Genomic DNA, 27,074 nt, shown 5'->3' with positions numbered 1-27,074 from the left:
CGTTCTGTGTCCCTAAGTGTTTCAGACCCTTTGCTTGATTCCCATGGCACTCCCCAGAGGCCCCTAAGGAACTCCTTATTGGTTTCTCCTTGGGACAATTTCTAATAAATCACTTCCAGTCAAATCCTGTTCTCAGGTGCAGCTCCTGGGGATCAGCCTGAGTCACTGCCAGGGTCAAGGCCCTCTGTGGTCACTGTGGCCCTTCACGCACACCCACACCCCTCCGGCTAACCCAGCTCTGTGACTTTTCCCGCAGGTGATCTACGCCCTGAACACCCGCCAGGACGAGACCGAGGCGGGCATGGAGGCACTGCGCGAGGCCCACCAGGAGGAGCTGCAGCAGGCGGTGGCCGAGACCGAGGCCAGGCTCCTGCAGGCGCAGGGCCGCGTGGGCGAAGAGGAGGCCCTGCGGCAGCGCATCCAGGCACTGGAGAGTGCCCTGGAGCTACAGAAGCAGCTGACACAGGAGGCACTGGCCCAGTCGGCCTCTTGCAGGCTGGAGACCCAGGAGAGGGAGCTGAGGGTGGAGGCCGAGCACGCTGAGCGGGTGCTCACCCTCTCCAAGGAGATGCTGGAGCTCAAGGCCGACTATGAGAAGAGGCTCCGGCACCTGAGTGGCCACGAGGCGCCCCGGTGGGACCGGCTCACCAAAGAGGGTCCCGAGCCCAAGGCCGAGCCGGGCTGCGGCCCCGAGATGCGGGAGGTCCTGCTGGAAGTGGAGCGGCTGCGAACGGAGAACCAGCAGCTGAGCAAGGACTACGCGCGGAAGGCCGAGGAGCTACAGGCCACCTACGAGCGGGAAAACGAGGCGGTCCGGCAGGCGATGCAGCAGTCTGTGAGTGAGGCCCTGTGGCAGTGGCAGGAGAAGGAGACCGACCTCCGGAAGAACTTCCAGGCCCAGGAGGCAGCCCTGCAGGCCCAGGTCCGGAAGCTGGAAGGGGATCTGGAGCACAGAGGCCGCAAGATTAGTGACCTGAAGAAGTATGCCCAAAAGCTGAAGGACCGCATTCAGGTAAAGCAGGGGCCCTTCCTACCTCCCAAGTGTGAGAATAACCATGGCCGGTAATATGAACACCTACCACTCATCAGGCACTGTGACTTCTGCCAAAGTGAGCATTATTACCTTCATTGAGTTCAACCGCATTTATTAAGGAAATATTTATTGAACACCTACTATGTGCCAGGCCAGGGCTGTGTTCAGGAGACACATGGTAGGCTGGACTTGATCCCTGTCCTTTGAGAATGGAGAGACTTACAATTTACAGATGAAAATGTAAAACTGAAATTGAGAAGCTTAAGGAGGAGTGTAGCTGGGCACACAGCTGAAAAGTGTTTGAACTCAGTTCAGCCTAATTCCAAAGCCCCTACTCACTCCATAACAACTTGCCTGTCCTAACATCCTTGAGGCTTTATATTTGTGGAAAATTGGACCAGTGACAAGTTAGTTATGGGAAGCCCATCTCTAAAAGTAACAGCAGCTAGTATCTTTCATATTTCCTGAGCATTGTTTTCTGTCCCATTTTATCTCATTTAATCCTCACTACAGAAAGGCTGAGGTTTCCCAGGCTAGTGGTAAAGAACCCACCCGCTAATGTAGCAGATATAAGAGACACATGTTCAATCCCTGGGTCCAGAAGATCCCCTGGAGGAGAGCATGGCAACCCACTCCAGTATTCTTGCCTGGAGAATCCCAAAGACAGAAGAGTCTGGCAGGTTACAATCTATAGTCACAAAGAGTCAGACATGACTGAAGCGACTTAGCACAGCACAGAAAGATTAAATAACTTGCTGAACATCACACAGCCAGTCAGAGGATGAATCAGGATTTGATGAACACTGAGCCGCTGAATTCCAGAGATTAATGGTACATGCTGTGCATTTACCCACTTTTCAGAGCTGAGGTACATAGGATGTGTCTGCACAGAACCAGTGAAATGACACCCTGTCTCTCTGTTTAGGACCTGGATGTGCAGCTCAAGGAGGCTCGACAGGAGAATTCAGAGTTGAAAAGCACGGCAAAAAAACTTGGGGAGAAGCTGGCCATTGCCAAAGATAAGCTGATGTTGCAGGAGTGTCATGTGACACAGAAAACCGGTGAGATGCCCCAATTGATTTCCTGACAGAGCAAAAGTTGGCCACCAGGTTGGCTTGGCACTGCTTGCAGCCTTGAGACTGTTAAGGGAGCAGAATGGAGGGCAGGGCTCTTTGATCTGACCTGCCTGGTGCTAAGTCCCATCATGCAGGACATAAGCAAGCCAACACCCACAGCTGCCACAGGTCAGATATCTAAAAGGCATGATGCAGAAGGATCTCTGGCTCCCAGATAGTTCTCCATCCAGTCCACCATAGTGCCTGAACTTCTCAGCTCTGGCTTTTCCCTAGACTTAGTCAACGCTTTATACTCTAACATCTTTCACACAGTGATGATATTGGATGTTCCCAATAGTTTTGTGAGTTAGGTATTGTCAGTATCCCATGTCACAGATGAAGAAATGAACCAGAGAAAAGTTATGTGGCTAGCTTAAGGCCAGCCAGCTGGCTGGTGATAGTGTAAAATACATAGGTTATCTGACTCCAAAGTGCTTTCTTTGAGATAAGGTTAGATAACATCACTGACTCATTGGACATCAACTTGAGCAAACTCAGGGAGGTAGTGGAGGACAGGGAAGCCTGATGTGCTGCAGTCCATGGAGTCACAAAGAGTTGGACATGGCTTAGCAACTGAACAGCAACAAAAAAGTGCTTTCCACTGAGCTCCCTCATCAGAACGTTCTTGAATATAGTGTGATCAGTTTGACACTGGGATATATAACAAGGGCACAAAACATAGGCTCTGCCTCCAGGGAGATTATGGGACTGTTACTTTACATGCTTTCATATCATGAGTGCATCCCAGGCAGCAGAGGAACAAGATGTCTGGGAAAGAAGAAATCACTTTGGGCTGGAAAGTGTGAGTTGGAACCAGTGGGTATGGTGGTCTTAGAAGTAAGGCATAAGTACCTTGGGGAATATGGGAAGAAACTGAGCAATTCTGCTGCTGCTGCTAAGTCGCTTCAGTCGTGTCTGACTCTGTGCGACCCCATAAATGGCAGCCCAGGCTCCCCTATTCCTGGGATTCTCCAGGCAAGAACACTGGAGTGGGTTGCCATTTCCTTCTCCAATGCATGAAGGTGAAAAGTGAAAGTGAAGTCATTCAGTCGTGTCCGACTCTAGCGACCCCATGGACTGCAGCCTACCAGGCTCCTCTGTCCATGGTATTTTCCAGGCAAAAGTACTGGAGTGGGGTGCCATTGCCTTCTCCAGAGCAATTCTAGTCATATTTAATTTTTGTCTTATACTTGAAATCTCTTTAAATTTAAATCCTTTGAATGTACATATGTTCAGGAACATCCTCAATTTTTTAACCTATGTAAAAGATGACTAGTTTTAGAAGGGAGGGCAGGGCAACTATGTGAACTCAAGATGCTGCTTGGGCAAAGGTGACAATCACCATCTTGACCATACTTGAGGCCAGAAGGCCATGGAGCAGGGATTACATAGGGGAGTTGAATAGCAGAGTGGTAACATGCAGAGGCCTCCGGCACAAGGCCCAGGCCAAGGGCATTCCCAATGATGTTGAAACTTGTGCTTACAGGTGACATGAAGACAGAAAGAGTTTCAGAGAATGAAGTCCTAAGGAAAGAGAATAATTTGGAAGCCTGCAGTCTCCATCCTCAGCAGGACCAGAACTTTGCCAAGGAATGTCCCTGCACAAAAGGAGGCACAGATACACAGGTAGTGTCTGACCCAGCCCTGGGGATGCAGCAGTCACAGGGGGCTCTGCTGGAACAAGCTTCAGAGGGAGGCCAGCCCCGAACCATGATAGGTCTACTTGGAAACAACAGGTCCATAGTTTCAAGGGTGAATGTGTAGGTGTGAAGTTCCAGCCAATGTCCTGCCAACTGCATGTCATTTGAACTAGAAGACTGAGAATGTAGAGGAATTCTTCCAACTCCTTATCACCAGCTCCTGGGAAACTGGAAACTTGCTTAAGATTCCTGCTATATGTTCCCAGTCAAAACAAAGCTTTTTTTTTTTTTTTTAAGAAAGCGCTATAGTGTGGGCTGGAATACCTGATCCTATGACAATATATGCATTACTCCAAAAAGTCCTTTTCCGATGGTGGATAAAAATGGAGTTTCTTACAAATATCAAACATATCATCTTATAAATTTTACTGTACCTTGTGATACATGCTTTAAAATCAGTTATCAACATTGTAGAAGTTGCACAAAAGAGAAATGGTGATTTCCTGTTCTCTCCACCCTGGTAGTTTTACAAGCCCTTTTTCTTTTCATAGACCAAGAAAGAAGCATGCATTGAGACGGAATATATGAAGCAAAAATATGAAGAAGACCTTCGCAAAATCAAACATCAGACAGAAGAGGAGAAGAAACATCTCAAAGACCAGCTGATGAAGCGCCTAGAAGACTTGGTGAAGAAGCACACGGTGGAAATCAAGTCAGTTCGCTCATCGGTGGAAGCTGAAAGGAAGAGGCTGCAGAAGGTGAGACTCCATTCCAGAGATACGGTTCCTTTTGTTCTTCCTTGCCTCTACCTCCTTCCTTTCCTGTTTGTTTCTTCTTTCCTTCCTCAAACATTTATTGAACTCCTATTGTATACAGATCTCAGCTAGTTCTCTGACCAAAGGAAGTTCAGTGTCTTCTGGAGGAGACAGGGCACTCCAGGACCATGAGACAGTAGGGCTTAGAGTCATCAGCATGGGGCGGAATTGTGTCATATGAGTGTTTAACTTAGGGAAATTCAAATCCTCTATTGTGCAAAAGCAGAGAGAAATAAAATGAAGCGAACACGTGGACCTGGCAGACTGCCTGGATTCAAATCCCAGCTCTGCCACCCTCCAGCTGTGGACAGTTGAGTGCCTCACAGAAAATCTCTGTGGGCCCCAGGTTCCTCATTTATAGAACAGATGTTGATAATAGCACCTAACAGAGTAGCTGCAAGGATTACGTGAAGTAATCCATGTGAAAAAACAAAGCAGATCATAGTTCCTGGGGTGTAATAGGCACTAGATGAATGCAGGTAATTGATTAATCGGGTTGGCAGTGGGAGAGAAGTTTCTCAGCCTGGTACTGCTCCAAATTCCCACTAAAGGAGGTGCTTTCTGCTGAGAAGGAACGCAAAGCCTCATCCCTCGTGTTTGCTGAGGAAAGCAAGTAACATATGTATTTGAATGTTTTAGGAGAAGAGTGAAGTAAATCAGCATTATTGTAAGCATAGGTGGTGCTTTAATTATTATAAGAAGGCTTCTTTCTAATCTAAGAACTTGCATTATCAGCTCTGAGTTTCCAGTGAAAGAGAATCATATATCACTGAGGAATGCAGTGTGTGGTGGTGAAAAGTAGTAGATACTCAATAAATATGTGTTGGACAAATAAATGGACTCATGAAAGCCTAGTATTGGGTCCAAGTCCTGACTCTTTGATTAGCTTTATGACCATGAACTGGTCACTTAACCTTTCTAAAAATAAAGATAATTACTTTGGGGGCTTGTTATATGCATTAAATATGGTTTTGTATATAAACTATTAGCTCAGTGCATAAACATGTACTCAAAGTTTGATAAACAGTGGTTTTACTTAGTTACCATGTGCATTAGATGATGTCATGTGTGATAATATTAGTGCCCACTATACTTTATAAAGCACTTATGAACACATTTAATCCTCCCAACAGGGTTACAAAATGAGTGTTCATATTGCCATTTCAGAGATGAGAAAACTGAGGCTCAAAGATGTTATATATCTGCTCACACAGACAGTGAGTGGTGTAGCCACATTAAAACCCAACAGCCTGACTCCAGAGCCCATGATTTCCTGCACAAGGTGGGAAGCAGCTGTACTGAAAGCACCTTCCTCCCAATGAGCAGTAACTGGTTGCACAAATCCAGCCCTCATATAGCTGAACCTTCTTTCTATCCTGAGCCACAGTCAGTGGGAGGGACGGTTACTCTCCTGGAGCTACAGGTTGCCCTGGTAACCTGTCAGCCAAGCCTGACTCTGAGTGTAGAAATTCCATTTCAGCTCTAATCAGGGGCATGGATCCATTTGGGAAATGAATCATGTAGAAATAAATTGCATTTCCTCCTGTTTTTTTTTTTTAAATTATGATCATTTCTCCAAACTGAGGACATAAATTATATAAATTAGGCCATGCAGACTAGAGGAAGGTAAAACCTTGAAGAGGCCCCAAATCAGGTATTCATGGACTAAAAATAGATACCTGTTTCCCCTGTAGAGTTAAGAGGGCACTGCTTCTTTGGGCCCTTGAGTACAAGTGTGTTATGTCTCCTGAATGCTACCTTAACCTGAAAAAGATGCTACAGGAGAAGGGCTGGAGTTGACCCAGAGGGCCTATCTGCCTTCCCTTTCAAGGATATTATTACTTAATCTTCATAGACAGAGCAGAGTACATGTCCTATAATTAGCATTTGCCCACACATTCTTAGAAGACCGTGGAAAGGTTTATTGAGTCCCTACTGAACTGTGCTAGACACTGCTGCATTCTACACCTCATTTGTGTCACTTTTGATTCTGGGTGTCAGGCATCACAAACCCACTCTGGGCGCTTTAGGCAAGAAAGGAATGTAGTAAAGGGCAATGAGAAGCTTTCTGGAAAACCAGGGAACCGGGCTTGGCAGCTACTCAGTCAGTGATGAGGACACGCCTGCCACCACCTCTGAGGCCAGGCCTGCCATGTACACCGCTGACAACCACCAACAACGGGCCCTGGACGTTGCCTACAGAACTGCACTGTCCAACTTGGTAGCCCCTTGTGGTTATTTACATTTAAATTAATCACAACTAAATAATATTTTAAATTCAGTTCCTCAGGTGAGCTAGCCATACTCCAAGTGCTTAATTGCCATATGTGGCTAATGGCTCCTGGAATGGATAGCACAGTGCTTAAGGACTTCTACACATAACCTGCACTGTATTTTTGAATATTTCCATCATCCCAGAAATGTCTGTCAGTTGGAGCTGCTATAGAATGGCTGGCCCTGCTGCCCCTGGGAAATGCAGTTGCCAGATCCTTTTTGTTTCAATGACTCCAGCTTTGTACACATTGATGGCTTCCGATTTGAAATCTGGGGTGAGTGTGTCTGATGGTCACATGCCCTCAGTCCTCTTTGGAAGGGGGTCTGGGAAGGTAAGTCTGACATTTTCTGTTTCTGTGGTGGGAGGATGGCTCTGATGTATCAGATGGAGAATTTCTCAAACATTCCGAGAAGGATCAGATGCTGTGCAGCTAAAAGGAATGACAGCTCTCCAGTCCATGATTTATCCCTTACCTCAGCTCTGTAGGCAGGGGTTGCTTTCCCATTTCACAGATGAAGAACCTGAGAAATAAAGTCACTTGAATATCACATGAATTGGAAGTGAATCACGGAAGCATAACCTTTGCTGTCTATGTAGTAAGCCTTTAGGTCTTTACCCTGCCAGCATCCCTTTATGGTTTATTTATCATTCATTGAATGCATAGTTGTTGTCTTGAGCAATGCAGGGATATAGGAATCAGCCATGCCTTCGAAGAGCTCACCATCTAGTAGGAGAAACAAGATATGCACTCAAACATCAGTCAAGTCAGTGTGTAAGAAGTGCTGTGCCTGGGGAAAGAGCCTCATTGTCAAATCTTGAATAAGTTAACTCAAACCATTCTAGGCCTCTGCTTTCTATTTCAATAATAAATATGAATGTGAATGATTTTCTCAAAATTTTCTCAACTTTTTAATTTCTACCAACTCCCAAAATACTCTTTGTTATTTAAAAATAGGTTACTTAATTTCCAAATATTTAGAACCATACCAGATATCTCCCTCTACATGAATCAGCCATAGATATACATATATCCCCTCCCTTTTGAACCTCCCTCCCATCTCCTTCCCCATCCCACCCTTCTAGATTGATATAGAGCACCTGTTTGAGTTTCCTGAGCCATACAACAAATTCCCATTGGCTATCTATTTTACATATGGTAGTGTAAGTTTCCATGTTACTCTTTCCATACATCTCACCCTCTCCTTACCTCTCACCATGTCCATAAGTCTATTCTCTATGTCTGTCTCTCCATTGCTACCCTGTAAATAAATTCTTCAGTACCATTTCTCTAGATTCTGTATATATGTATTAGAATACGATATTTATCGTTCTCTTTCTGACTTATTTCACTGGTAGTCTAGGGTCTTGGAGTCAGTGCTCCCACTCCAAAGGCTCAGGGCTTGATCTCTGGTTGAGAACAAAGATTCCACAAGTGGTTTGTTATGGCATTAAGTGAGATTAAAACAAATATCCAAAAACGAGAAACCAAAGATGAACCCCAGACAAATGGCAATTACAAAATCAGGCAAATAATAATTAAAAATAAGGGAATACACACACACACACACACACACATATATATACACACTGATGAGCAAAGTCAACACAGTCCAACAAAAATAAAGTACAGCAGATTGACCCAGCAAACAAAGGAAATAAAAAATTATATTTACCAGTTAAGAACAAAATTAACTAAAGCACAAACTAGAAAACAAAAGTAAAGCAAGGTGCCAAGTGGGGAATGAAGCAATGAAAACAAAACTAACAAATATGTAGAGAGGAAAGAAAAGAAAGAAAGAATAGATATGCAAAGTTAAATAGAAGTAGATGAAGAAGATTTGTATACATTAAAGTTTAACTGCAAGGGGAAAGGCAAACAAAGGAATAAATGTAGAAAAAATATAATATGTTTAAAAAATTAAAATTATAAAAAAGAGGAAAGAAAAAGGGTGGGGGGGACTCCACAGAACTGCAAAAGCCCAAAGTAGAGGTAGAGGTTTATAACAACAATAAATAATGTGACTGAGAAAAAGAAAAGCTCAAAAGCTTAATTAGATTGCATAGTGCAAAAAAAAAAAAAAAAAAAAAAAAACAGACAACTAAAACAGAGGCGGGGGGGGAGGAAAAAAAATCCAAAAGAATCTACAGAACAAGTCAAAACATAAGAATAATAAATGTTTTTCTTGAGTCACTGCTGTCAGTCTTTTCCCTCACTGGGGTCACAGTCTACCTCACCTCCCTAGGATGCCCTCCAACACTGTGCTGATCTCTGGACCTGCTTTGGGGGCAGCTCAGATTCTAATCTGGTCCTATTCCTGTGTGTTCTTGCCTCCAGTGTCCACTTCTTTCGTGGGAGCTCTCAATGATCTTTTATATATTCCATAGACACAGAGTCTGCCTAATTGATCATGTGGATTTAATCTGAAGCTTGTACAACTGGTGGGAAGGTTTGGGGTCTTCTTCCTTAGCCACACTGCCCTTGGGTTGCAATTGTGGTTTTATTTCCACCTCTACATATGGATCGTACACTGGGATTTGCTCCTCAGGCTGACCCGAAGGACTTGGGTTCGCCCCTGTGAGGGATGGGTGTGGAGGTGGTGCAGCTGCTTGGGTCGCAGGGGTTCTGGCAGCACCAGGTACTCAGGGGAATTGGCGGCTAGGGCAGCAGGAAATATAGCGCTCTAGAAGGGCATGGCAGCTGGTATTGGCCAATACACTCCAGTATTCTTGCCTGGAAAACTCCCCTCACTGACAGAGAAGCCTGGCAGGCCACAGTCTACAGGGTTGCAAAGAGTCTGGACACAACTGAAGCGACCCTGTGTGCACAGATGCAAGACTTTTTTTTGCCTATGGCAGCTCTGCTCAGTGAGAGTTGTGTGTGAAGGTGGCACAGTTGCTTGACTTGCAGGGACCCTGGTGGTGCCAAGTGCGCAGCGACACTGACTGCCTCTGCTGCAGGAGTTATGGCCCTATCAGAGGCTTTTTTTGAGCATCTTGTAGCTGGTGATCAGAAGGCCTCTTTGGCCAGTCTTTCTCCGTAGCTCTGTCCATTCAGGCACTTAGAGCGATCCCTTGCCTGGAGTCCTCTGTTGTTCCATGTGTCAAGCACATAGAGGGGCTCCCCTGGCTGGGGTCATACTCTATAGATCAGTGTGGTGCTGCAGGCACTTGAAGGGGTCCTACTCTGTAGTTCAGTGCATCAGGTGTTTGATGGGCCAGCCTCTCTATTGTTCAGATACCAATGCTGGCATGTGGGGAGAGAGAGGCTGTGGTGATGGCTCCACCCCCTACACATGACTCAGCAGTACCACCTTGCTTCCATGGCCGCCAGGCTTTCCTCCACAGGCATTTCACACCACAATCTCCTCCCTCACATCCCCTTGATCTGTCTCTCTGCAGTCAACAGCAGCCCTCGCTTTGAGATTGCTCCACAATCCCTAAACTCCAGCTCCAAGCTGCTGAGCCTTCCAGGGGACCTACGTCCCTGTCCTGGGTATGTATGGCTGTGGCAAGGACTGTCTGACTCTCACTCCATTTAGGCTGCCACAGATCAGCTGTTTCACTCTCAGCCTTAAATGGTTCTCCTCTGATTCAGACAATTGCCCTGTTGTGGGGATCAGAGCCCTACTTCAGTTCCCCCACCCACCGAGGGCAGGTCCAGTTCTACTAACACTCCTGTTTTCCCCCCTATTTCCTTCATCCTACTGAGTTTTGTGTGGTTCTATATATTCTTTTCTGCTGGTCAGGTCCTTCTGTCTGCTCTCAGCTGGTGTTCTGCACGCACTTCTGTGTCTGAAGGTATATTCCTGATGTATCCATGGAGAGAGATATACTCCATGTCCACCTACTCCTCCACCATCTTATTCTCCTGACTTCATTTTTGAAGGTTATTTTGCTGGATATAGAATTCTAGGTTAACAGTTTCATTCTTTGAGCACTTTAAAGATGCTGTTCAATTTTGGGGTTTTTTTTTTTTTTTTTTTTTTGGTTTGTATTTTCATCAAATGAAAAGCTGGTAGCCACTCTTACCTGTTTTCCACAGTGCATAGTGTGTCTTTTGTTTTGTGACCACTTATAACATTTATTTTCTCTATCACTGGTTTCTACAATGATTACAGTATGTCATGATATGATATTCTTTGTGTTTTTCTGTTTGAGGTGCATTGGAATCTTGAATCTACGGGTTATAGTTTCTTCTGTATTCATATTTTTAATTGAAGTATAGTTTATTACAATATTGTCCTGTGAGTTATCGTTTTTATACAGTTTGGAAATTATAAGATCATCTCTTCTGCCTCCCCACTCTGAGTGACATTTCAGGCTTTGTACTGGTTTACTCTTTCAGCTGAACTTTACTATAAATACATACCAAATAGTAATTTTTCTTCTTGAAAAAAGGTAACAGGTTTTCCTTTAAAATGTGAACTGAAATCTCTGCTTGGTGATTTTCTGTGGTTGCGTATTTGTTTTTCCCATCACAGTGGCTCCTTTGTGTGTCTTTTCTTAAATTGCTAGTAACTGTGGACAATCTAGACAAGAAAGCAGAAAAATGGTGGAAGTCCGGCTTTTGCCTCTTATCAGCCTCTGGATCTGCTGTGTGAAATGGATGCAATAAAGCCATTTTCCCTGAGTATTTTGAGAGTTAAATGAGAATAGAGCTTATGAAGTATTCTGTGAATCCTATAAGTTAATAGCTCATGGAGTCTTCTTGCTGGGGTGGGATGCAACAATTTATATGTTTGAAAGCAACTATCTTCTTTTCCCTTATGTTCTTGTCTTTGTAGCTGTCTTTTCTCTTTACTTGAGTTAGGAAGAAACTGTTAATGATTCCTGTTAAACTCCTTAAGGTCACTTTGGAATGAGCTGGACATGATCATGCTTCCTTTTAATCTGTGTTTTCCATGTGACTCAGAGCTCTTTGTTTTCTGACAATAAACCACATATATTCTGCACCTAAAATGTGGCTTGCTAATGCCAAAAATTACTGCAGATATCAGTTATTTCCATCTGTGGGGAAATTTTTTTCCCTTTAGGTCCATTTGTCAAGGCAACAGCTAAAGCTGTGATTGATTACATGTACCCCAGAAAATTAGGCTGTATAAAATTAGAAATAGCCACTGCTTTACGCTAAGAGTCTTTCTCTCAGGGGATTTCACTGTGCTGTTACTGCAAACATGCTTTGGCAGAGTTAGCAAGTGTCTGCACCAATAAACACATTAAACAAAACTTTTGTTCAATAAAAGACTCTGTGAATGAGGGCTAAATAATGAAGTCAAAAATCAGAATTTTTGCTGAGAGGATGGCCTTATTTCTGATGGTTGTTTAAGTTATCTCAACTTGTTTCAAACAAAAAAATAATTTATCTATTGTCTTTAGAAAACGAACTTTCTGAAACAGCAAGCCCTGCAAAAGGAGATGATGGGCTTACTGAAGACCCTGTACATGGCTGCTGCTAAGTCACTTCAGTCGTGTCCGACTCTGTGTGACCCCATAGACCGCAGCCCATCAGGCTCTCCTGCCCCTGGGATTCTCCAGGCAAGAACACTGGAGTGGTTTGCCATTTCCTTCTCCAATGCATAAAAGTGAAAAGTGAAAGTGAAGTCACTCAGTCTTGTCGACTCTTAGCGACCCCACGGACTGCAGCCTACCAGGCTCCTCCATCCATGGGATTTTCCAGGCAAGAGTACTGGAGTGGGGTGCTATTGCCTTCTCCGTGTACATGGCTAAGTGTCTGCATCATTTGACCCTTACAATCTAATCACATCCTTCTTTTTCTCTCTTATATGACTGACCCCAAAGACAATGCTAAGTGCAACCCCAGGGCTACTAGACTGGCCTGTGATTGGTCCCATAGGAAGTGTAAATATGTCATGTAGATGAGCAGTAGCAGCATCTTTTTAGATGCTCAGGTTAGAAATCCAGGAGTCAGAAATTTAGAAATCCATGACTTTTGTCTCATTATTCATGCTCAACCAGCCATAATGTCCATTCATTCTGTAGTTGATCCTTGAACAATGTGAGAGTTAATCCAAGTATAATTTATAGTAGGTTGTTTGTGTCTCCAGTTCCTCCACATCCTCTGACCACGGACTATATAGTGCTGTAGTATTTACCATTGAAAAATGTTCACGTATAACTGAACCCGCACAGGTAGGGAAGAAGCACAGCCAAGCAATCATCCTTTCCTGAGTTCAGATCTTGACTCTTCCACATACTGGCTGCATGACCCTGGGCAAGTCATTTTGACTTCTTGAAGCTTCATTTCTTTATTTGTATAATGAACTTTAACAATACTACCTAGCTCATATGGATTTCATAAGGATCAACGAGATGATCTGTGAAAAGCGCTCAGAAAATGGTGCACACTCAGTAGATGTCAGTTGCTAATATGTCCGTCTACTCACAGTTAGAGCATAAAGGTCTATAATCAATTGTCACCATCCAACATGACATCTACTGCATTATAGCTGTTGACTTTGCTGCCTGTCTTTTCCACACAATTGTGAGCTCCTGGTGAGTAGGCATAGTGTCATTTTATTCCTAGCTTCAGGAATAGCGCCAAACACATGGTGCTGCTGCTGCTAAGTCACTCCAGTCGTGTCCGACTCTGTGCGACCCCATAGATGGCAGCCCACCAGGCTCCCCCATCCCTGGGATTCTCCAGGCAAGAACACTGGAGTGGGTTGCCATTTCCTTCTCCAATGCATGAAAGTGAAAAGTGAAAGGGACGTCGCTCAGTCATGTCCGACTCTTAGCGACCCCATGGACTGCAGCCTACCAGGCTCCTCCGTCCATGGGAATTTCCAGGCAAGAGTACTGGAGTGGGGAAACACACGGTACGTCTCAATAAATATTTGGTGAATGAATAAATGACTTAATGTCTACCTAAAGTTCAGCTGTCTGGCTCTAGGTAAGTGATCACACCATTGTGCTTATCTGGGTCATTAAGATCTTTTTGTATAGTTTTTCTGTGTATCACTCACCTAGAGCCAGAAATCCTGGAATGTGAAATCAAGTGGGCCTTAGGAAGCAAACAAAGCTAGTAGAGGTGATAGAAGAGGTGATAGAATTCCAGTTGAGCTATTTCAAATCCTAAAAGATGATGTTGTTAATGTGCTACACTCAATATGCTAGCAAATTTGGAAAACTCAGCAGTGGCCACAGGATGGGAAAAAGTCAGTTTTCATTCCAATCCCAAAGAAAGGCAATGCTAAAGAACGTTCGAACTACTGCACAATTGCACTCATCTCACACAGTAGCAGTGTAATACGCAAACTTGTCCAAGTTAGGCTTTAATAGCACATGAATCAAGAACTTCCAGATGTTCAAGCTAGATTTAGAAAAGGCAGAGGAACCAGAGATCAAATTGCCAATATCCATTGGATCATAGAAAAAGCAAGAGAGTTCCAGAAAAACATCTACTTCTGCTTTATCAACTACACCAAAGCCTTTGACTGTGTGGATCACAAAAAACTGTGGTAAGTTCTTCAAGAGATGGGAATACAAGACCATGTTACCTGCCTCTTGAGAAATCTGTATGCAGGTCAAGAAGCAACAGTTAGAACTGGACGTGGAACAATGGACTTGTTCCAAATTGGGAAAGGAGTATGTCAAGGCTGTATGTTGCCACCCTGCTTATTTAACTTATATCAGAGTACATCATGTGAATGCCAGACTGAATGAAGCTCAAGCTTGGAATCAAGATTGCTGGGGGAAATATCAATAGCCTCAGATATGCAGATGATTCCACTCTTATGGCAGAAAGCAAAGAGGAAATAAAGAGCCTCTTGATGAAAATGAAAGAGGAGAGTGAAAAGGCTGACTTAAAACTCAACATTCAAAAAACTAAGATCATGGCATCCGGTCCCATCAATTCATGGCAAACAGATGGGGAAACAATGGAAACAGTGACAGACTTTATTTCCCTGGGCTCCAAAATCACTGCAGATGGTGACTGTAGCCATGAAATTAAAAGACACTTGCTCCTTGGAAGAAAAGCTATGACCAACCTAGACAGAATATTAAAAAGCAGAGACATTATTTTGCCGACAAAGGTCCATCTAGTCAAAGCTATGGTTTTTCAGTAATCATGTATGGATGTGAGAGTTGGGCTTTAAAGAAAGCTGAGCACTGAAAAATTGATGCTTTTGAACTGTGGTGGTGGAGAAGACTCTTGAGAGTCCCTTGGACTACAAGGAGACCAAGCCAGTCAATCCTAAATGAAATCCTGAATATTCATTGGAAGGACTGATGTTGAAGCTGAAACTCCAATACTTTGGCAACCTGATGTGAAGAGCCGACTCATTAGAAGAGACCCTGATGCTGGGAAAGATTGAAGGCAGGAGGAGAGGTGATGACAGACGATGAGATGGTTGGATGGCATCACTGACTAAATAGACACGAGTTTGAGCAGGCTCCAGTAGTTGGTGATGGACGGGGAAGCCTGGCATGCCGCAGTCCATGGGGTCACAAAGAGTCGGACATGACTGAGCGACTGAACTAACTAAACTGAAAGTTCAGCTAAGAGGAAAAGAATATTTCATCCACTGCTCTCAGTTCAGTTCAGTTCAGTCGCTCAGTCGTGTCTGACTCTTTGCGACCCCATGAATCACAGCACGCCAGGCCTCCCTGTCCATCACCATCTCCCGGAGTTCACTCAAACTCACATCCATCGAGTCGGTGATGCCATCCAGCCATCTCATCCTCTGTCATCCCCTTTTCCTCCTGCCCCCAATCCCTCCCAGCATCAGAGTCTTTTCCAATGAGTCAACTCTTCGCATGAGGTGGCCAAAGTACTGGAGTTTCAGCTTTAGCATCATTCCTTCCAAAGAACACCCAGGGCTGATCTCCTTTAGAATGGACTGGTTGGATCTCCTTGCAGTCCAAGGGACTCTCAGGAGTCTTCTCCAACACCACAGTTCAAAAGCATCAATTCTTCAGCGCCCAGCTTGCTTCACAGTTCAACTCTCACGTCCATACATGACCACTGGAAAAACCATAGCCTTGACGAGATGGACCTTTGTTGGCAAAGTGATGTCTCTGCTTTTCAATATGCTATCTAGGTTGGTAATAACTTTTCTTCCAAGGAGTAAGCATCTTTTAATTTCATGGCTGCAGTCACCATCTGCAGTGATTTTGGAGCCCAAAAAGATAAAGTGTGACACTGTTTCCACTGTTTCCCCATCTATTTCCACTGTTTCCCCCATAAAGTGATGGGACCAGATTCCATGATCTTTGTTTTCTGAATGTTGAGCTTTAAGCCAACTTTTTCACTCTCCTCTTTCACTTTCATCAAGAGGCTTTTTAGTTCCTCTTCACTCTAGACACTTGCAAAATTTCACCAGACAATAAGCTAGATCAAAAAGGGTAGGAATCTATAAGAATTGCCCTACTTTTAATTCATTTTTACTATTCATTCTTACTTACATTCATTCATTCTTACTATTAATATGTAACTAGAACTATGCTAAGCTTGTATTAATAAGTAATGCAATGAGTCACAGAGAGGTTAGGAAATTTGCTCAAGGTCACAGAGCTAAACTGCAGCTGCACCACTCACATGAGCTCCAGAATGTTCTTTTATCTGGATCTACTTTGCACTAAGACTGTGAGGCTGTGGGGAGGGACTGTGGAAAAAGTACTTTGTGAATCCCACCGTTTTGACTAACGTAAGGTTGCTGTTGAGAAGACCAAAGAGGAAATTTCATTGTGCTTTTGATATTTCTTTGCATCTGAGGATGTATTTGGCTTTTTGATTCATGGAACTGTGAGAATTGTGTCAATAATGAGCATTCTCTTTTCTTACTTGACACTACAAAACTTAAAGCCAGGGATTTGCCCTGCCCTCCCCCAATATAAGCCTTTGTGGTGTCAGTTTAGCACCTGTTTTTTTTTTTTTAAACTTTCTCATTTATATTTTTTTATGGAGTTTATGACTCTTATGAGCTTCTTTGAACCCCTTTGGGAATAAGGCAGGGTGTGTACTGTTCATGTTTTTATGGATTGTGTGGTTAACTCTTCTATTTATCGTTTAGGAAGTAGAAGCACAATTGGAAGAAGTGAAGAAGAAATCAGAAAATGAAATAAAGCAGCTAGAAGAAGAGAAAGCAGCCCTAAGTGTGAAGCTCCAGAATTCATTGCTAGAAGTAAGTCCTGAATAAACACTGTGCTTGGGAGTGATGGTTCTGGACTCCAGGAGTTTTTGATTAACCAAGGTGCCAGGAATTTCAGGAAGTCGCCCTGACTTTCTTACATTTAGCATCCTTGCAAGGAAGAAAAAGAGTTTAGCCTGACAGGAAGATGATCTCAGGGGCATAAATTCAGCTGCAAGTAACAGAGAGCCTGATTTATAGAGGCTTAACAAAGAGACACTTAATGTCATACGTAAAAGAAGGAGGCAGGAGGCTGCTGGCGTTGATTCTGTGACTAAATAATATCAGATCTGGAAAATCTGCAAAGCTCTTGGTCCCGCCATCTCCCCACCTCCCGGCAGTTTTCTGGGCAGTAGATACTTCTGCCTTTGTGGACTCTTTTCTTCATCAAAAAGAATTTAAAATTTTAATTTGTAACCGCATTGCCATAAAGGTGAATACAGCAAGGCTGCGTTTTTTCCTTTGAATTTTGAATGAAAACATGTTCATGATCCCTAAATGTATCACAGGTCCCTGATACTGCATGTAGGAGAAGTTGGCTCAGATTCCCCTTGGTTGTGAGAATGACTGTCACTAACCAGTTGTCATGTCCAAATTTAAAACAGGAAACGAGTAGGGGAAGGGGTGACCAGGCCTGCCTACTTCATTAGGAAAACAAAAGGGTATAGGAAGCCCCTAGCTGACTCCTACTCCGGCTGGTAACATCTGTGCCAACTGGCTAGCCTGGGAAACCAAGGATTTAGCCATCAGGCCTCCATGCTGGAGGCCAGCCAGAAGAGTGGGATATGAAATGGATGTGAACCAGCTGAACTATGGGGTTTGCTTCTTAGGCCCATCTGTCCAAACCACCCAGGGACCAAGTTCAAAGTTTAAAAGCACTGTGGACAGTATTACTGGGGAGAAGAACTTGCCACTGGACTCTATTCATCCTTCAGTGCTATTAACACTGCCAGAACTCCTGGGCAGTTTTTTGCTGTAAGTTCTACCTACCTCATAGTGATTGTTAGGAGAATTAAGAGTTAATACTGTAAAATGCTTAGGTCTGTGCCTGACACAGAGCAAACACATCATTAATGATGGTCTTTTTATATTTTACATATGTCTATTGAGTGTTGTTGTGATTCTAAATGTGCATCTGTCTGCTCCATGAGATGACAGCTCCTTGAATGCAGGGACGATATTTTACCTTACCATCCTGCTCTCAGGCTGTTTCTTCTCCTCCCCACCTTACACCTAGCATGGTACCTGAGGAGCAGTAGTTTCAGCAACATCTGAGTTTCCTTTATGGTTATTAGCCTTGTTCTTCTCAAAGTATAGAGCTGGGAAACCAATCTGTTTAATTCATACTCTACGTTTAGTTAGTTAATAATAACATCATAATTAAGGTCTTACAATGTAATAGCATCCTGTAGCCACCCTTCTCTCATTATCTGTATAATTCTTAAACATTGTTCCTTTTCTTTACCAACTAACTTTGTAAAAAAGAAATAGGGTGGCCTTCCAGGAATGGTATGAAAACCAGTGGAAACCATGCTATAGCTTTGATATAGTTATATGGACTTGAGTAATTTAAATGGAAGTGTTGGATATTGTAAACATGCCAGGTTCATTGACTTCTGGAGGAACTAAGCAACTAGCTCACTAGAAATGGCCCCTCAAGAAGCATGTCTGGGATTTGTCTAGTGAGACACTGTCCTCAGAAGTGATTGACTCAAAGGAACAGGCTCCCAGATTAATGACCACAGCCAGGTGGTAAGACTGCTTCATCGCTGAATATTTCTATTCTTCTATTTTAGGTTTTAAGGCTGGAAGAATTTATCCAACAGAATAAGGCATGTCCCCCAAGAGGCGATGAAAAGCCCCAGGAATTGGACTACCAGCACTGCAACATTTTAGAGACCCAGGTAACCTCTAGCTTTTTCTTCTTTAATTAAGGATATTTTTCTTCTCCTTTTCAGCACTTTGGTGTCCCCAGTGACACATGCTGGCATTAATGGGCCCTTTTATTTCCCCTCTCAGAGCTGCCAAAATGCCTGGGGAAAAAAATCATTACAAAATCAATTTGCAACAACCATGAAGAAAATAGAGTTCTGAGTAATTATCTGCATGGTTTGAAAAAGAACAAGGCTTGTCAGATAAATCTTCCCTCCCTCTCTGGGAGCAGCCTGGCTGGCAGACAAAGGGGCACTGGACAAGAGTGGGGTCTTTGGTTCTGCCTGGAGCATGAATCCTAACAGTAATCACAATGCCCCCTTGCATCCCTCCGCATCCACATCCATATCTGTGATATCTGTTACTCTCACGGTAGCCCTCCCACATGATGCTGCCCTTTTGTAAGGGATAGTACTTCGGATAGAATCTAGTTTCTGTTTGTCTCTGTCAAGCTCATGCTAGGCTGTGTTCTTTCCCCAGGGTTGCCAAAATGAATTATCACACCCTTGGGGCTTAAACCACAAAAATGTATTGTCTCACAGTTTTGAAGACTGAAAGTCCAAAATCACAGTGTGAGCAGGGTTGGCTCCTTCAGGTGGCTCTGCATAGAGTCTCTTCCATGCCTCTCTCCAGCTTCTGGTGGTTGTTGGCCTTGGCACTCCTTGGCATTCCTTGGCTTGTCACCACATCACTCCAGTCTCTGCCTCTGTCATCACATGGCCTTCTTCACGGTGTGTCTCTGGGTCCTCATATGGCCTTCTTATAGGGACGCTAGTCATTGGATTTAGGGCTTACCCTAATCCAATATGACCTTATTTTAACTAATTACATCTGCAAAAGCCCAGGTTGCAAGTAAAGTCACTTCTCTAGGTGCTGGAGTTAGGACTTCAATGTCTCTTCTTGGGGACACAATTTAACCTAAAATATAGGCACTCAGTTAACATTCCTTTCATAATGTCAGAAACATAAATACTTCCTGTGAAGTTCATGTTTGAGTACCCTGACCTGAAGGACCCTCTTGGTTCCTATTTCAGCTTGCCTCTTAATCTTTACACCTGGCACCATAAAAAATCCATTGCCTAAATTTCATATATTTTATTGCTGCCTCAAATTTTCAGCCCACTTCAGACTCCAGGTGGGAAAACACTATGTAGGTGAGTTTGAATCTCACTGCTTTGACCTCATTGATTAATCCACCCATTACCCTGTGCTCGCGTGTCTTCAGAAACTGTAAGTTCTCTTTGTTGATTCCAGTCCTGATTTGCAAACAAAAGCCCTACTGGGATAACCCATACTTAACCTTAACCACATATTCACCAGGATAGAAATGAGTCAAAAATCTAGTGGCTATGGATTTGAATAACAATATTGGTCAGTTATACAGCACTGTCTCCATTCATGACCTCATTGGAATTTGTGTAACCCTGTAATGTAACCATTTTACAAAAGAGGGAAATGAAGGACAGAGAAGTTAGGTGACTCACTCATGGTCACAGGCAGATAAGCGGCCGAGACAGGATGGAGCTAGGTCTGTGGCTCTGATCCCCTACTCTTCCTGTAAGAGTATCAACACATGTCCAGAAAGCCTTCCAGATAAAATAAGCTATAGTTATATGTCTTGGGATTAAGTAGAGTGGCCAGGACTCCCCACATTTCCTCCTCTGACACCCAGATGCAGCCCCCATTGCCCCTGCATAAGCTTGGAGGAGAAATAAAGGAACACAGGTACGTTTATCAGCAGGGCTGGCCCTTCCTGACTGAGGCCATCCCATCCTTTCTGAAAATGTCTACTTGCAGAACATGCAGGTATTTTCATTCTCTGTAAGTTTCTCAAGAATCAGCCTCATGAGCTAGCATTCAACAAGAAGAACTCCTGGCCCTAGGGACAGCTGAATTTTCACCAGTACCCTGTGGGATTCCCCAGAAAGGTTCTTCCTCAAATATTGGAGAATTTCTCAGATCCTCAAAGTGACTGTGGTAGGGAGATGGGACAGAGTTGGCTGGGATTTTGAGTGATGAGATTCAAATTAAAGGAAGGTTGATAAGCTAGAAATAAATAATAATGAAGCTCCAGAAGATTATACAGCAGGCTGTATTTTCAGGAGGGAATACACACACACACACACACATTTTAGGTATGTTCCAAGACTGACGTACAAGAGCCAGAGCTTTCACTGCAGCTCAAGATCTCTCAGCCTTGGCACTTGACTTTCGGACTGGGTGATATTTTGTTGTGGGACTGTCCTGTGCATTGTAGGATGTTTGGTGGCATCCTTGGCCTCTACCCACCAAATGCCAGTAGCACTCCCTTTGCAATCAAAATGTCTCAACCAAAAACTTCTCCAGACATTGATAAATGTTTCCTTAGGACCATAATCATCCAATTGAGAACCACTGCTGTAGCTAAAAAGGCAAGTCCTAGAGAAGTTTAAGGGCTACAGTCCATGGGGTCGCAAAGAATCAGACATGACTGAGCAACTATACACACAGAAGTTTAAATACAAGTGCACATTGAAAACCTTGGGTTGGTTCATCATGAAACTCGGCTCTCATCTGACCCTTCTGGGTCTAGACAACAATCCCTCCAAGAGCTCAGTTCTAGACAGAAGTAAAGAAGGAAGAACCTTCATGAGTATCAGTTCTGCTTGATCAACTCAACATGTATGTTATTCCTTCATTCCACAGTCATCTGTGAAAAATGACAGAAACAGTACGTGTAAGTGCTCAGTAGGTGCTAACTCTTACCATTGAAGGATTTGCTAGGTCCAGTGCTATGAGAAGCTTGAGCTTTGATAGACTTGCTGCATTGCGCTCCATCAAGGTTGTCAGTGCACCCTCACGGCAGCACGTGCAAGTGTCTGTTTCCGCACAACCTTACTGACACAACAGGTTACACAACTTTCTGAACCTGGTCAAGCTATATCAGAGAAAATTTATATTTAGTTCAGATATTTTTGTCCAGCAAAATCTATGCCAACAAAGCGAGTCAAAGCTTTGCCAAGGCCCTAGAGGTACAAGGTCCAGGCTTGTGTGGATGGTGCATGAGCAGTGCACTACAGTGCAGCGAACCCTGCACCCACACGGGACACAGCAAAGGTTGTTCTTAGCTGTTCTGCCAGAGCATTTCAGTGAGTCAAGAGAGAGAGAAATAATAAGGCGGACTGAGAGCAGACTTTTCACTCCATTCCCAGAATACACAGAGGGAGGGCTGCCAACCCTGGGTGTGACTCTGTCCCCACCATAGACAGCTGAGACTCCATTGAGCCTTTTATCCTGGCCTCTCATGTCTGGCCTCCTTGATTATCTTAGGTTCACAATGTTCTTCATTAGTTTCCAGAAAGTCATGTGACTCTTGGTAATTTTCACAGAAACTTTTTTTGTGGAAGTTTCTGGTGTCTGGATGAGCCGGGGACAGAGAAGCGGTGAAGTTTTCATAGATCCTTGCCTGCACCTTCTCCAGAAGAAACAGGAAAGTCACTGGTGGTCATTATTATTCAAGTCATTTCGCCTCAACAACTATTTCTGAGTGCTGTTGTTAAGAGAGGCCCAGGGCTGGATGAGTAAGGGTGGTCTTCAGAGAGCAAAGTAAATATTACATAATTACCTCTCTGGGATCAGTTTCCTCACTGTTGCTAGTGGCAAACAGATCAAGTACCAAGAACATAGTGCTGTACACAGTCCCAAACAACAACCCTATGAGGCAAGTATTATTATCTTCACTTTACAGATAGGGAAACTGAGGCCCAAAGAGGAACACCAGTGTCCAAATTACAGTTCTGTACTGCTTTTCATTAGGAAAGTGGCAGACATGATTCCTGTCCTCCACCCCAGAGACTTGTAATAAACGGAAGAAAGCACATGAAGTCACTTTTCAAAACTGTTAAAAGAGTCTATAATGTAAGGTGACTTTGTAGTACCTATTACACTCCCTTGTAATCATTTCAGCAAAACCCCATTGCATTAGGTGTTCTATTTTTAAGATGCACATAATGCTGCCTTTGAAAAATTGTCAAATGAACTTGAGAAAGACTTTCACTATTTCCTTCCTGAAGATTTCCTGGGCGTGGGTGTTCCTTTAAAATAGAAACAACCCAGATGAGGTTCACTGCCTAGAAGATGAAAGATGAAGACCTAATGTGACTGTGGGTTTAAAATAACCAGCCATTTGCTTGGGAGGAGTTGGGAGGAGGCTTTTGCAGTGGATGGTTAGGGGAGAAGCAGAGCTATTTATTTTCTGTGCATACTTTAGTGATGGAGAGAGTCCTGGACAGAACCTGAGAAATGCCTGATGGGGAATGCAAGAGCGTATATTAGGGGCGATTAACTCAGGATACACCCAGAGTGGCTCAGTGTTGGTCCTGGGAGGCGCTCACTGGGATCCCAAGCAGAAAACCAGAAAAGGGATGCTGGAGAGTCTGCCCTATTTGAAATTCAGAGAAATGAGTATTGGTGAGCTTGAAAGTGCTCTTTCAGCCTACTGTTCATTTCCACGGTCAGGTTCATTTGAGAAATATTCAGATGGCACCCCACTTCCTTTGGAATGATACACTTTGACCCAAAATACGAGGTACAGAAGGTGGGGTGGTGAAGGAGGTGAATGCTTGCCATTTATGTGGTCTATTGGTCCCCTCTGCTGAACCATTAGTTTGTTGAAATCAAGAATTATATCTCTTATTAATCTCTGTCTTTCCAGCACCTAACATACCCACATGTGGCAGATGTTTGCACCTCCTTGTATATTAACTGATCCATGACATGCCAGCTGAATAAATGGAGCTGAGGGTACTGTTTCAAGCTGGATTAGGAACACCTTCAAAAATTAGCCTTGGCCAGAGGATGATTTAAAGGAACACTGCTGCTGCTACGGCTGCTAAGTCGCTTCAGTCGTGTCCGACTCTGTGCGACCCCATAGACGGCAGCCCACCAGGCTCCCCCGTCCCTGGGATTCTCCAGGCAAGAACACTGGAGTGGGTTGCCATATTTGCAGGGAGCGAGAGGACTCATCTCCTTTTGGGGGGAAGGATATCCTTGTCTTTGGTTTCCAGGGAGCTGGAAGCAAGAGAACAGAAACAGAAAAATTACTGAGTATTTCTCCCCATTGATTTGGGAAGCAGCCTTCATCTATCAGGTTGATTTTAAGTGTCTGATTTGCAGATACTTTTCAGCAATACGTTCGTATCACAGTTTGAACTCACCCAGTTAGGCCCTGATACTGGCAGCTGGTGATCATGCTAACACAACAGAGTGCCAGGGCAGTCACATGGAAGTCTGGACTTTTCTGACCTTGGATCCCCCTCTGCAGTACAAGGACAGGGTTGTCTTCATGCCCACCTCCCTGAGTTGCCAGCGTCCATGAGTTACTGCATAGAAATGGATGGGTGCTCCACTGTGGGGAGCTGCTGTGGTCATCTGAGTGCATCGTCAGCCTTTTTTAAGCATTTTCTGTCCTCTCTTATTTCTGGACTCCTGCCCAGGATGCCTTTAAATAAATCAGTGGTCGATAAGGTAGCCCAGAAATTACATCCTGCACATTCTCTTTCACAGCCTTCACAGTGGCTCAGAGTGCATTTGAAATTCTTTTTCATCTTCATAACTGTCATGAGATCTTTGTCCATTATTCATGTTGCTTTAAGTTCCTTCTCCCTTTTTCCTTGATCAGTCTTAGCAGTAGTTTGATGTGTCTTTTCAAAAAGCTGGCTTTCAGATGTGCCAGTCAGATCTGTGGTTTTCTATGCCATTAATTTTGTCTTTCATACTTCTTTCCTTCTACTTACTTTGGGTTTATTATGTTATCCTTTTTCTAACTTCTTAAATGTTCTATAATAAATACACTTAAGGCTATAAATTTCCCTCTCAGTGTATGTCTTTAGCTGTATCCCAGAGTTTTGAGGTTTATCTCACTTTTTAAACCTACTTTCTTTACTGTTTTCTAAATTTTTTGCATTGTCATTAGATAATGTGGTCTATAAAATGTCAACATTCTAGCTATGCTGAAATTTGCTCTGTAGCCTGCTGTGGAGTCAGTTTTAAAAAAAATATTTCCTGTGTGATAGCCAAAAAGTATATATTCTGTTTGATTGTTAAAGGTTTGTTGTTGTTGTTCAGTCACTAAGTCATGTCTGAGTCTTTGTGACCCCCATGGTTAAAGCTTATATATTTAAACTCTAGTTCTGGTGTTCACTGTATGACCTTGGGCAAGGTTCATCACCTTTAAAATGGTATGATTCTCACCTCATAGAGTTGAGGGTGCACACTAAGCATTATATAAACATTAACATTGATTATTGTTCTCTTTTAGCTACTAGTTTCAGCTTATTAATCTTGTTCAAACCTTCCATTTCCTAGCTTATTTTGAGTACCTGATATATGAGTCTCTGAGAAGTGTGTATTAAAATCTCCCATTATAAATTTGCCCGTTCTTCCCTACATTTCTGAACATTTTACCTTATGTTTTCAGGCTCTGTTGCTAGGTCCCTATAAGTTCATTATTAGAGCTTTGTAGTGGTGATTCATTTTACTAGGCTTTCCTGATAGCTCAGTTGGTAAAGAATCAGGCTGCATGCAGGAGACCTGGGTTCAATTCCTGGGCCAGGAAGATCCACTGGAGAAGGGATAGGCCACCCACTCTAGAATTCTTGGGCTTCCCTTGTGGCTCAGCTGGTAAAGAATCTGCCTGCAATATGGAAGACCTGGGTTCAATTCCTGGCTTGGGAAGATCCCCTGGAGAAGGGAAAGGCTCCCTACTCCAGTATTCTGGCCTAGAGAATTCCATCAACTGTATAGAACATGGGGTCACAAAGACTCATTTTACTAGGGTAGAGATATTCATGTTGAACTGAGTCAATTCTTATTTATTGTGATTACTGTTACCATTAGGATTGTTACATCTTAAATAAGAAGAAGTGGGATTTAAACATAGGCAATTTGCTGCCAGAGCCCAAGTTTTAGATGACAGAGGGTCTCTTGGTTGTGGTGAGTGAAGTGAGGAAGCTAGACATGTAAATATCATAGGGTAGAGCATTGCAGGTGGCAAGAACAGCCAGTGCAAAGGCCCTGAGGAAAGTACATGCTTGTTGCTTGGAGGAGGTAAGACCAAGAGTTCAATTATGGACATGTTACAGTTTGAGAAGTTTATTAAGCATCTGAATGATGTCTGGAGGGCAGTTGGATATACAAGTCCAGAGTTTAGGGGGAAACTTGGAAATGGAGATAAACTTTGTCATTAGTATCCATGGAACTAGATGAGACATTAGGGAGTAAGACAGAAAAGAGAAGTCCAAGGACTGAGGTTTAGGGCAGGAAAGGAGGAGGCTTTAGCAGAGGAGACTGAGAAGGAGTAGCTGAGAGAGAGGAGGAAACCCAGGAAAGGGGGCTGCGTGGAGGAGGGAAGGGACAGATATTCCAGTTCTGCAGAAAAGTTTGATTAACTGAAGCCCATGGAGTGACCACTGGGATTTGGCAACATGGGGGTCCTCATTGGCCTTGGCGTTGGTGGCCTTTCCTAGACATTAGAGTACATAGAAGGCAACCAGAGCAGTTTCATTCTGTGTCAGGGAGGGAGGGGAGCCCAAGGCCCCATCTTCCAGTCTCAGCTTTGCCTCTCTTATCACCAAGGGCATCTCTCATGGTCCCTGGAGTCTGGTTTGAAAACCAGAGATGTAACCAGCCACTTTGTTTTACAGCTGATGAAGCTCAGGGCCAGAAAAACACAAGACTGGCAGAGACACATAATTAGCAGAAAGCCCAGGTAGCGATTTATTATTATTTAATGAGATCTCTCAACTAAGAGATCTATCCTAGCCTGTCTTACAGTTTTCTGTGGACAATGGTTACTGTAACAAGTAGAAGAATCAAAATAAGAAAGTCTTCATTTTTCTATCTCTGCTGAAAGAGGAAATGATAACATGAACAAATTCTATTGATAGAAAATTCCAAAGCCTCATTATTAAATCATGATTTCCATATTGTCCTCCCACCATACCCCACTTCTCAAGGCTTCTGATCAAGTTCCATGTTTTCTGATCCTGCATTATAGGATGTAGCAGACTGCCACCTGTAATATGAGTATAATAATAATAGCAGTTGCTCACCCTTATAGACCAGTGGCTGTTGC

The 27,074-nt window shown here is 43.6% G+C and overlaps 1 protein-coding gene across 5 annotated transcripts in view; it reads left to right on the top strand.

Moving 5' to 3' along the window:
- The window catches only part of FAM184B (family with sequence similarity 184 member B), a 125,414-nt gene that overhangs the window by 62,857 nt on the left and 35,483 nt on the right, over positions 1 to 27,074 (top strand). For all 5 annotated transcript variants that reach the window (XM_070791211.1, XM_070791209.1, XM_019962492.2 and 2 more), the window contains exons 2-7: positions 257 to 1,012; positions 1,959 to 2,094; positions 3,635 to 3,774; positions 4,340 to 4,546; positions 16,913 to 17,023; positions 18,826 to 18,933. In XM_070791211.1, coding sequence (XP_070647312.1) covers positions 257 to 1,012; positions 1,959 to 2,094; positions 3,635 to 3,774; positions 4,340 to 4,546; positions 16,913 to 17,023; positions 18,826 to 18,933 — 1,458 coding nt within the window. The remainder of the gene's footprint in view (positions 1 to 256; positions 1,013 to 1,958; positions 2,095 to 3,634; positions 3,775 to 4,339; positions 4,547 to 16,912; positions 17,024 to 18,825; positions 18,934 to 27,074) is intronic.

Source organism: Bos indicus, chromosome 6, assembly GCF_029378745.1.
Source record: "Bos indicus isolate NIAB-ARS_2022 breed Sahiwal x Tharparkar chromosome 6, NIAB-ARS_B.indTharparkar_mat_pri_1.0, whole genome shotgun sequence".
NCBI classification, from domain to species: domain Eukaryota; kingdom Metazoa; phylum Chordata; class Mammalia; order Artiodactyla; family Bovidae; genus Bos; species Bos indicus.
The sequence above is the reverse complement of the archived record's forward strand: the minus strand, read 5'-3'. Positions and strand labels throughout refer to the sequence as shown.